The 12,203-nt window shown below is 44.2% G+C and overlaps 1 protein-coding gene across 1 annotated transcript; it reads right to left on the reverse strand.

The window, feature by feature from the left end:
* Positions 1-5,071: 5,071 nt before the first annotated feature.
* On the reverse strand, positions 5,072-8,501 carry LOC118387173 (uncharacterized). Its single transcript, XM_035775349.2, has 4 exons — positions 7,958-8,501; positions 7,670-7,695; positions 6,719-7,532; positions 5,072-6,494 (listed from the first exon to the last, which is right to left on the reverse strand). The coding sequence occupies exons 1-4, from the start codon at positions 8,108-8,110 to the stop codon at positions 5,226-5,228; spliced, it is 2,262 nt and encodes a 753-aa protein (XP_035631242.1). The 5' UTR covers positions 8,111-8,501; the 3' UTR covers positions 5,072-5,225.
* Positions 8,502-12,203: the final 3,702 nt, after the last annotated feature.

The following is a 12,203-nucleotide window of genomic DNA, read 5'->3' on the forward strand; positions in this document are numbered from 1 at the left end:
ATTACCCATTTGTCTGCCTGCAAATCGTCATCCTAAAATCTAGGCTATATCCTATATGCACTTTCTCTTGAGCTAAATAGTACATGTGTCCGCTTCCATCATTCTTGCTTCAAATTCCGTAGCCATACGTGCGAGATCAGGTGCGGTCTCAATTACAGAGTAGGCTAGAACGGGACAGTTATTTTCAAGGAAATGTTCTTCCCAAATATGATTAGGCTGTAACTTACCACGTTTCCTATAAATACATATTGATCACCTATATTTCTCCGTCTTAAAATCTTCCCACCTCTAAAATGTAGACTATAAAAATAGCTCAAATGGAAGTGCGTGTCTCCCCAACTCTGCTCTCTTCAAACGACATCTAGCATATTGGCTAATATAGCCCAGTAATACCCATGGTCTAATATCATGAGCCACGTGAGAATCTGTTCATTTAACCTATGTAAGTTATTGTTGCGCATTTTTATATGGCGCACAATTGCTGGGACCATGGCTAGAAAGTGAGCTGCGTCACGTACGCTTAAAATAACATTGCGGAACAATGGTTGGCTTTGGGACCCGTTTTTGCGATTGCGGATGCCGTATGAAAAGATGCGGAGTGGAATGAAGAAATGTGTCTAGCACAGACATCTAAATCCAATTTTAATGCAGGATGATGTCACTAGGCGTCGCGCTTGTTCATAAAGCTAAGCAACGTGCTATAGATTTAGTGTGTAATTTTAAATCCGGTATTTGATATCTCGCTAAATACTAATACAGCATATGTGTGTGTGTACAGTAAACCGAGTATTTACCAGTCATTTTCCTGAAACTACAGTAGAAGTTAAATGAAGGAAAGGCAATTATTAGTGATGTTTCTAGCTGTGTATGATTATAGATGTGTTAATGCACCAGCAGTATACAGCAATCAGATAGTGGTTTTCATCCTGAAGACAGAGCTAGAATGCATTCTGAGTCAATTCTATTTCCATGATCTAGACTGAGAGAACATAACAGATCAAAACAAACGAAGCAGGTTAATGAAGCTTGTATTCTGTGTTTTAGGCTATCAAAAGAAACTCACAAGATTTTAGTGAAGTGAAGATTTTCACTAGATGTTATCCACACTGTATACCTGAATCTGGACATATATTATAGTGCATTACATAATTGAAGATTAGGAGGAAGTGATATATGAAATGACCAGTTACTAGCCTGGATCCAAGCCACATTTTTCAACTGGAGCAATTCAGTTTCAAGTCATACCAAATATTATTTTAAACAGCACCGATGCCTCTGCTTGGCACTCGGCATTAAGGAAATGGATTGTTTTGATAAGCCCCTTTTGGCAGACTAGCGTCCTGTCCTGGGGTTGTACTGGTGCATCAAACTGTCTCCTGCTACAGAACCAGGAGATAGCCTTCATAGAATGTCCTTTCTTACAATTTAGTTTGGATCCAGGCCACATACTTAGTTACCACAATCTGTACCCCTACCGTACAGTTCCCTCAGAAGTGCCTCTAGCTTTGCCACTGACTGTCCCATTGCCAGCCAGACTGTTTGACTCCCACTTACAGTTCTGGTCTCCCTCTGATGCTCTCTGCGTGCTTAATGAGATTCTTTGTTGTGTTTGGTCACAGGGTCTGAGTTCCAAATATCAACCTAATTTCCCTGTTGGCCCTGGTTAAAAGTAGTGCACCATAGAGTGAACGGGGTGCCATTTGGGACGTATACAGCATTGTCAATTATATGTCACTATCTGAAGCCTGGGAGATGAAAAGAGAGATGAGCGCAGCAGTGATGTGCTGCTCTTGGTATTGCTGCTAATTAAATCTCCAGGCAGCTGGAAAGGTGATGCTGCAACAGACCTGCCTTTTAGGGCGGACGCTGGAGTAAACCTCTCAAGGGGGTTGATGATAAAAATGTGCCTCGATCGTTTTTTCCCCCCCTTTTCCATCCCCTCAGGTGCGAGTGATGCCAGAGAACATCAGAACAGGTGGTTCTCAATAAACTCCTGAGAAAGTGCACTTTGAAAGTGACCCTCGTTTATAAATATCGTATTTTGTGCCATGGCTCACAGTGGGGTGTTTCACATACATTATCATGACCTGCTCTGCATAACATTGTCCATCCAGCGGGACAAAGAGCAGAGGAGCAGAAAGGCAAAAGCCATTTGTTTGTTGAATAGATCTACTGTAGGCGCGCAAGGACAAAGGGTCGGGTGCGACTGATCATTTGAAATGCATCCAAAAAACTCGAGAGAAGATAATTATCCGGTATATTCAAGCCACTGTGCTGACACCTTGTAAATGAGAACCTAGCCACCCTAGCGAATGGGGGGCATTTACACATAGCAAAAACCTCATAACGTTGAATATTCATCAAGGGCAATGACTTTTTAATTTGGTGTGTTCCATTGTGTGAGATATTAAATGTCACAAACTGAAAATGTCATTTATAATTGTGTGGTGGCTTTAATAGGCAGCCTTGTGTGAGACTTAAGCCACAGGTAGCAGAAGAGAGATGGGTCATGCCTTGCTGGCTGCCCTTAGTGGAATTATTACTTCCAATTCTAAGTGCATTAAGACGAACTACAACGGTGTTGATTAATGAGCGGTTTCTGAGGGATTTGGGATTCCTACATGTTTTCGTCCAATGCACCATAGCATGTGCCTTGGTTCTGAGGGCCAGGAGCCAGCTGAAGTACCTCCCCACGGTCTGCTGTGGTCACCTCAGGGCAGAGTAGTGAATCATAGTGACACTCCTGAGAGGTCATTTGATGTTAAAGTGTCCTTTGGTTTGATGCTATGTGACTCTACCTTGGCCACAGCTAGTACACTTGTGAAAAGAGCCACTGACATGAGAGATGTGGCTGAGCCATGAAAAACCTCACCAAGGTAACCAATTATCAAGAAGTCTCCTTGCTTTTGTTTCCCCAAGGTCTCTCTGTTCAATGTCGTTTGCAGGATCACAGAGAATGGTGTCATTCACAGGAGAATGAAAGCAACTTTATTTGAGACCGTTTCCCCTGTACTGATGTGCTCATGATGTTATCATTCTGACCACAGAGCTGTACCCCTGAGTGCAGGGCAGGGGGTATCGATATTATATATCTCATTCACTTCGGAAAAGAGAGGAACATCAGTATCCATCCTGGCAACGTTGCATCTATCATTTTGCCAACAGGAGGATATCTACATAGAATTCTACTCAGAGACCCCATAGACACTCAGAATGTACAACTGACGATTTGACACAATGGTTTTGATACAGCTGATATTTTTGCGATATAACAGTTTTACACAACCATTGTATGTTGCGACCAACTGTGTGGTACATCAGTTCTGTATACGGGCTGTAGAGAGAGGTGTGATCTCCTTCCTGTACATTAGGCTCTGCGTTTTCAAAGGTATCTCTGGGTCCCAGTCCAACACTATATTTCACCCACAGCGACCAACTCTGTTGTTTCCTTCTCAGCCACAGCTGTCTGCTAGAAACTGTGTGCAGGGCTGTTTACTAAGCTCATCATTATTCTCTTTCTCATCAAAATCAGATTAGGGGGCACTGCATAATACATTGAAACATGATATGTGTCACATCTGTTGAAATGCGTATCTGAGAAGAACGCTCTTCTGCAATAGCCTGGCATATGATGAATAACTCTGCGCCCCCAAGTGGCACCCTATTCCCTATGTAGTGCACTACTTTTGACCAAGAGCCCAGGGCTCTTGTCAATCATTTTGCACTATGTAGGGAATAGGGTGCCATTTGGGACACAGATGAGTTTACATGCATGGCACAGGTGGCTCAGAATTGCAGGTTGTGCTCCTTTCTCTATTTATTGTGACCTTTTTACTATCGCTGACACCTGGGTTTTGGGACTCTCATTAGCATAAATATATTAATAGCAAGAGAGCACAGTGGGGATGTAAATGTTAGCTGTCAAAAGATGATGCAGCACACAGTTAGTGAGACAAACACCCTCTGCCCCCCCTTCTCCCTCCTACTGTCCTCTCATTCCCAGTCTGCTGGAGCATGTGACAGGACTCCAGGGAGAGAGCCATAGCACTGTTCCTGCATCAGCCTCATCAAGGCACTGTCTTCTAAATCTGATCTGTTGTCTTTGTTGGAGGCTGAGTAACAAGGTCCTACTCCTTGATTTGGAGACTGGGCCCATCCTGAATTGCACCCTATTCCCTACACAGTGCACTACTTTTGACTGGTCAATAGTAGCTGTTTATAGTAACACTCCAGCTAAAGTGGTCAGGTATAATTTAGCACGTATCCTTCTCTTTGTTCTGGTATTGTTCCATGTGCACGAAATATAAATACTTGTATGTGGGCGGGTGTGCGACAGGGTGTGGGAGTATAGCTCTGTCTGTCTGCTCTCACTGTCTCCAAGGTCGTGTCGCTTTGTTCTGACATTAGGAGGAATCTGCAAGCATAGACTGAAACATAACACAGGGGAATGAACTGGTCTGTTTACATCCATAAAGATAGACCTCCACCTGTCATTCCAATGGGCTCACTGGACAAACCGGTGACTGGGAAAAGAGCTGATTGGGCTAACGGCTCTGCGATGGAAATGGAAAGCGGCAGTAGACCTTCTAGAGGCGCCACCTCAGACCAAAATAGCTCAACGTGTCAGTTTGTTACTGTAAAGTGCATTATAGCATCAATATCCCTGCTATTTCATCTCCAGTCAGCTGTGTTTGCTTGTGTCTATGTGGCCATCTAAGACTCAGTTTTGACTGTATTTTAAACTATGCATGTTGCATTTAAAACAAACCGAAATGAATAAGCCCAAATTAATATTCATTAGGAACAGAAACATACTCTACTCATAGAGTATCCCGAGTGGCGCAGCGGTCTAAGGCACTACATCTCAGTGCAAGAGGCATCACTACAGTCCCTGGTTTGAATCCAGGCTGTATCACATCCGCCCGTGATTGGGAGTCCCATAGGGCAGCGCACAATTTGCCCAGTGTCGTCCGGGGTAGGCCATCATTGTAAATAAGAATTTGTTCTTAACTGACTTGCCTAGTTAAATAAATAAAAATGTTTTTAAAAAATAGAACAAAGTCAAATAATGTGAAATGCAAAACTCTGTATTTGGTAGAAAGAATACATTCTATTCATTTCTGGATATATCTTTAGCTAAAATATGCAGGAAATGAGAGGAGGCCTAATCAAAGGAGGCAGCAGGAGCCCTCTGGACCTCAGTGCTGGATGATGCTGCCGCAGATTCACATGATGCTGCAGCATCTTCCCACCTTGACTGTGGCTGAGCCAGGCTTCACATTGTACTGCTGTGGAGCCTGCAGTGTCTTTCTCTCCCTGGCACCTTGTTCCAAACCATTCACTAGCACCAGCTGTTTAATGAGGGCAGGGTAGGGATGTGAGACGGTGGTGCCGGTCGAGGTCTCTAGGGCCAGGCTGTGAGAGCTTTGCGAGAGGGCCGAGGCGGTTGTCACTCCCTGGGTGTGGGTCGAAGGGGTTGTCACTCCCTGTCTCTGAAGGTGCTCCATGTGTTTCATTATCAGGTTGTCCGCCAGGTGCCTCAGCTCCCCCTGGTCCATGAATGATACCTTATCCCTCTGTCTGAGTGGGGAGGGGCATTTCGGACCAACAGTGTAGGCTTTCGCCACCTGGGTGGGCTTCCTGGTTGGCTGGCTAGTTGTCCAGGCAAGGGCGGAGTGGTATGACTGGGCAACAATGCCCGGGAAGTGTTTGAGCTTTACCTCCATACACTTACTCCTCATCTTCTTCTCCAGCCATTGTCTCTCTGGGGTCAAGGTTATCGCAGGGGAGGGCTGGTTCAGAGTGGCTCTGGTCTGGGTTGGTTTAGTAGCATGAGTGTCGGCTGGCTGGAGCATGGTGCTGATGGTGGTAGTCTTTTCCATAGTTCTGGTGGCTGGTGAAATGTCCTTTGCTGCAGCAGTATCCTTCTGCTCCCCCGCTGGCTTGGTAGTCTTGTTCTTCAACCTGAACTCTGTGTTGAGGTGCACTCGTCCAGAGAACACTGCCCGGCGGTCAGTTACGTTGCCCATGATTTTCCAGTTGTCTTTGCTGCAGGAGGTGGGGGGCTGCAGGGGCGTGAGGTCGCCCACGTACCTGGTGACCAGCTTGGGGAAGCCCCAGAGGCGCTGGCTCTGCTTGCGGCGGACGTGGGACTCCAGCTTCTCCCGGACCTCCTGGGAAATTAAGGGGATCCTGGCACCCTGAGCGTACATCATAATGAGTTTACCCTCCGCCCCTAGAAACTGGCATGGAGCCTGGGAGTGAGGTGGAGGGTTTACACCCTGTGGGAAGAAGGCTGGAATGCTGACAGTTTTCCTAATGATCTCGGATCCTTTCTTAGCCTGAGAGGTGGTTGAGGTGTTGGAGTGGGTGGTGGTGGTGGACGTTGGGGGGGAGGTTGAGCTCGTGGTGCCTCCTCCTTTCAGCCTCTCGGTGAGCAGCCACCTAACGATTGAGATCATCAGCACAGCAATCCTCCAGCGATTGCGGGCCACCTTAGATTATAGTTTGGATTCGATTAGTTTTATTGTCTTCCGAGAGTATATGTTACTTTTCACAGACTTGTACATTTAGACGAACACCTAACCAACAACTCATCACCCAGACATTTTAACAGTAGTGGTTGTGTCTCAAATGGCACCCTATTTCCTTTATTTGTACACTGTGTAGAAAATAGGGTCCCATTGGGGACGCAGATTAACAGTACATTTCTACAGACCTTCTGCCTCACGTTGAGTTCCAGGCGTCTGCTGTGCCAGCGGTGCAGGAGGGGTGGGTCTGCTTTCCTCGGCACTACCTCAAACAGCTGTCTCACCGTCAGAATCTGTCTCACAGTCGGAGTCTTGGAGTGGTCTGGAGTGGTCTTGGAATGGTCTGGAGTGGTCTTGGACCAGTTTGTATGGTCTGTGAGGTCAGCAGCTCTGTCTTTGCAGTCAGGGAACGTGACAGTAGAAGGAGCTGCCACAGGACTAGTCACAGAGTCCTCTTTGGTCTCCATCAAAGTCCAGTTTTGCCTCCAACCAGTAGCAGCAGGCTGATTAGGGCTGGGCTGGTATTCAAGGGGCAGAGGGGAGTCAGAAGGAGACACGTACCTAGAGGAGCTGCAGGAGGAGCTACGGGAGGAGAGAGTGGAGCCATGGTAACTGTCCTCATCATCCCCACCAACTGGTAGCTGGAGGCAGGGAGTGGCCTTTGAGCTAGGACTACCCACTGGGCTAGGATTAACTGGAGGGAAGGGACTATCTTGACCATCTGGCCTACAGCCTTTCGGGTATTTAAACCTGTCAGGTGGAGGCTGTTTCTTACAGGTTTGGCATGTGCTGCCATCACTAGATCTAGAGGATACAGAAGATCTAGAAGATGATCTTGAGCAGCATGAGTCAGAGCATGACTTGGATTCAGAGCAGCAGTCCAGGTCCATCTCAGAGGTGAGGTCCTCGATCTCTGTCTTCTTCATGTCCAGAAGTTCCTCCAGTTGTTTGAGGTATCTGTAGTTGAGCTGCACTCCCTCTGTGAACTTAGTGACCAGCTCTCTGCAAGAGAAAATACAAGACTGGGTTTAAATTGAGTTCAGAGCTATTCATTTTCAGGATTCTTTTTTTTTTTTTTTTTTTTACCCACATGAAAGATCCCTTTGAATACACAATGAATTATGAAGGATGAAACTTACGGGTCAATCTCCCCGAAGACATCATCCTGTGAAGAGAAAAATACATGGGTGTTTAAGATAAGGATTTTGATATATACATTCTAGTTGTAGTGCCTGCATTTATACGGAGAGATATGGTCTTATGGTGGTAGTCACTCCGCAGTGCTAAAAGGACAGCGTAACTGCAGCTATATTTCTCATGTTTGTGGGCATGGAACAGTTTGTGGGAAGTTTGTGACAGCCTGGCTGGATAGTCCCGCGTCAAACACCATTACACAGAAGTAAAGTCTACTGGCGGCGCGCACTTACATCGTTTTTACGCAGATGGATAGCCCAGAACAGGAGCAAGAGGAGAATCAGGAAAAGGTTGAGCCCGATGACACGATCTGAGCCGAACTCATCTGATGTTTGCAGGAGCTGGGCCACACGGAGGCCCAGGTATTCTGCTGAAGTGGTAAACATGTCAAGTTCTTCAGTCAGACATCGTCATGATCACTCGGATATGAAAGATACGCGTCCGCTTCGATCCAGTGCTGTTATGGTGATTGCGCGGTCTTTTACCAATGGAAAACGTGGGGTTGAAGCAACGTTACTGCTCTGTCCGGTACACTGAAGGTTTCTATCGGACGGTTACAGGTGGTTGTGGGCCACATAAGTAGCAGGTGCTCGCAACGCTATTATGACGCAAGTTTGATGTTCGCATAGAATGAGGAATTAGAATACAATTGAATATACCGATTTGAATATGATCTCTATGACGTGTAGTGCGTTACGCAATCAAAGTAAACACTAGATGGGTATCCCAACGCATCCTGAATCGAGAACTCTATGGCCCAATATGCCTCAAAGAGAAATTCCCGTATACTGTGTCCCTTTATACGCCACTCTAATTTACCCTATGGACAATGTATTTCATAGGCTATTTCTGTTTGCACTTTTGGTAGACCTACCTATTGTGTTGTTTTTGAAAATTCCACAAATGAAAGCAAAACATCCTCAATTTAGAATTGTAAAAATTCCAGCGTGGGTTTTGCTAGTCTACGCAGTCTGATTTGGAATATTGTAATAGTCTATGAACCAGTGGGATCGGTTGGGTTTACTTGGGTTAACCATGTCTAATAGTGATTTTCCGTAAGGTCTATGTGCCTAGAGTTGGAAAATGTGGGATAGCATTGCAGCAATGACAGCTTTCTGTGTTTATCACTCTTCCTTTCATCCCTCCACCCCATTCACTTTTCCATATGGATTTAACCCTATGACAACAACAAAAATGTCAGTATACAACAAGTTATTGCTCAAGTGTAGCCTACCCTTGACTTTAATCATATATCATTGGAAAGCGTAGATCAGCTATCCATCAGAAAAAAAATTGTAATGTAAAATTCAAATCAAATCCAATTTTATTAATCACGAACACAGTTAACAAGCAGGTATAATAGGTGTAGTAAAATGCTTACTTGTAAGCTCCCTCAACAGTACAGTACAATATCAATAATAATGAAAAGTCAAATAAAAAATCTAAAGTAAGACGGTAGTATATATAGTAATTAAACTGTACACAATAAGATATATACAGTATAAATGAGTGAAATTTCAACTGACTGTATTTGTAAGTATAAAGTGGATAGTATCTTGGTTGTGTAGTTGTATAAACAGTATATAAGTAGAGCATCAAATTACTTACACGCCCTTAACCAACAATGCAGTTAAAGAAATAGAGTTAAGAAAATATTTACTAAATAAACTAAAGTAAAAATTAAGTTTTTATTTCATTTTTTAAATAAAAAGCAACACAAGAGAATTACATAATAATCAATGTGTGGGGGTACAGGAGCATTGAATGGAGTAGCAGCGTTGACTGTGTGTGTACTTGTGTGTGAGGGATATATGTGTGGAGAGTCAGTGGAAATAGTCTCTATAAGGTGCAGGTCTGTGCAAGAAGACGGCTACGGTTATCTGTTGAACAGTCTGGTCGCCGGATGCTAGTGGCTGTCTCAGAGCCTGTTGGCTCAATCAGGGGCATCATGCACTCCAAAAACCGCAGGGGGCACAAAGTATGTGAGGATGGCTGGGGGCTGATCCAGGGGGGCAGCCCCCAGCCATGACTGGTGATTATTTTCTTTTCGAAACTAAATATGCTTATCTCAACAACAAAAAATGCTATAAATACATCTGGGTAAAAGATTGAAAGGAATGTGAGTCTTATTCAGTACATTTAGTTATTGCCTGCTTTTCTAAAGGCTACCAACCTTGCCAGCAAGCATGCCAGATAATATGCAGATGCTGTATCTTAATTTGACCATCCTGTTGTTGCAGGAAAATAAAACTTGTAGAGTATTCAAGGTTTAAAAAGGCTTCTAAAGTTTGTAATTTCCACTTAAAAATATCACAGTTGATTTTCACTAACGAAAAATGTATCAACCCTTATTATAATCTACATAATAATCCACATTTCCTGTTGTTGCAGGATTATTTCCCTGCTGTAGCACACTGGCTCAAATTAAGATCCTACATCTGTAGTTAGACAAGCCACCTTCTCTAACTTGATAGCTAATTATGAGGTTGGGAGATAGGTTCCCAATCTCGGCTAGCTAAAGCCAACTTCATAAATATGCTAGGTGTCTCGTAGTATTAGCGAGAATCAAACAAAACCAACAACAACAACAAAAAGATAAAAACTGTCAAGATTATTGCCCTGCCCCTGGAAGATGGAGTAACAGTTTGGGTGCTCCTCAGACTCGTAGCTGACGAAGCAGAACAAGTCTGAAGACAGAAATGCAGAGGGAATAAATATGCAAACACATGGTGCACACTAGTTCACAAACAGTATGGAAAACAGGCAGGATGAAAAGTTATTGCTTGACCTTAGGCAACAAAAGAAAAGCAACTTAGTACTATCCCAAATGGCACACCTATGGCCCCTGGTCAGAAGTAGTGCACTGTATAGGAAATAGGGTGCCATTTGGGACATAGACATAATCATAGTAACAACCATCTTTTATCTCCATCTATACTGGTATGTTGCTAGGATACTTTTTTTAAAACTCTTGAGACCTGTCCATTATATTGCCTGTGGTACTGGCCACTTCTCAAAAAAAAGAAACATGTTTCACTCCACATTCTCTTAGCACTTGTGTCTTCAGACTTGTTCTGCTTCGTCACCTGTGGGTCTGAGGGACACCCAAACTGTCACTCTGTCTTCCGGGGCGAGGGCAATAATAATAACTCATGTCAGTTTTTCTTCTTGCCTTGGGTCTCTTCTCCGTCCCCAAGCCCTGAACTGAAGACAATTTCAGCCTTACAACCTACTGGGCAAAAACTGGTCAACGTTGTTTCTATGTGATGACCGTTCAATGTGATGACTGTTGAATCAATGTAGAAAACGGATTGGATTTGCAAAAAGTCATCAACGTAATGGAATTTAGTTTTTTTTACACCCAACTTTTAACCTAAATACAATGACATTGACATTTTTTGGTGATTTCACATTGAATTGACATTAATTGACATCTCAACCAAATGTAAATTCAAATCAAATTGTATTAGTCACATGCGCCAAATACAACAGGTGTAAAATTGTATCATATTACTCCATTGTTAGCCTATCTACACTGGCTTCCTGTTAAGACTAGGGCTGATTTTAAGGTTTTAATGCTAACCTACAAAGATAGGAGCAAGCCAATGTAATGCTATCTTTCCGATTTCGTCCTGCCTTGCATACCTACACGTATGCTACGGTCACAAGACGCAGGCCTTATTGTCCCTGGAATTTCTAAACAAACAGCTGGAGGCTGGGCTTTCTCCTATTGAGCTCCATTTTTGTGGAACGGTCTGCCTATCCATGTCAGACACAGACTCAGTCTCAACCTTTAAGTCTTTATTGAAGACTCATCTCTTCAGTAGGTCCTATGATTGAGTGATGTCTGGCCTAGGGGTGTGAAGGTGAACGGAAAGTCACTGGAGCGACGAACCACCCTTGCTGTCTCTGACTGGCCGGTTCCCCTCTCTCCACTGGGATTCTATGCCTCTAACCCTATTACGGGGTCTGAGTCACTGGCTTACTGGTGCTCTTCCATGCCGTCCCTTGGAGGGTTGTGTCACTTGAATGGGTTGAGTCTGACATGATCTTCCTGTCCGGGTTGGTGCCCCCCTTGAGTTTGTGCCGTGGGGAAAATCTTTGTGGGGTATACTCGGCTTGTCTCAGGGTAGTAAGTTGGTGGTTGAAGATATCTCTAGTGGTGTGGGGGCTGTGCTTTGGCAAAGTGGGTGGGTTTATATCCTGCCTGGTTGGCCCTGTCCGGGGGTATAGTCGGATGGGGCCACAGTGTCTCCCGACCCCTCCTGTCTCAGCCTCCAGTAATTATGCTGCAATAGTTTATGTGTTAGGGGGCTAGGGTCGGTCTGTTATATCTGGAGTATTTATCCTGTCTTTTTTTTCAAATCAAATCAAATGTTATTTGTCACATACACATGGTTAGCAGATGTTAATGCGAGTGTAGCGAAATGCTTGTGCTTCTAGTTCCGACAATGCAGTAATAACCAACAAGTAATCTAA

Source organism: Oncorhynchus keta, chromosome 8 (genome assembly GCF_023373465.1).
Source record: "Oncorhynchus keta strain PuntledgeMale-10-30-2019 chromosome 8, Oket_V2, whole genome shotgun sequence".
In the NCBI taxonomy this organism is placed as follows: Eukaryota; Metazoa; Chordata; class Actinopteri; order Salmoniformes; family Salmonidae; genus Oncorhynchus; species Oncorhynchus keta.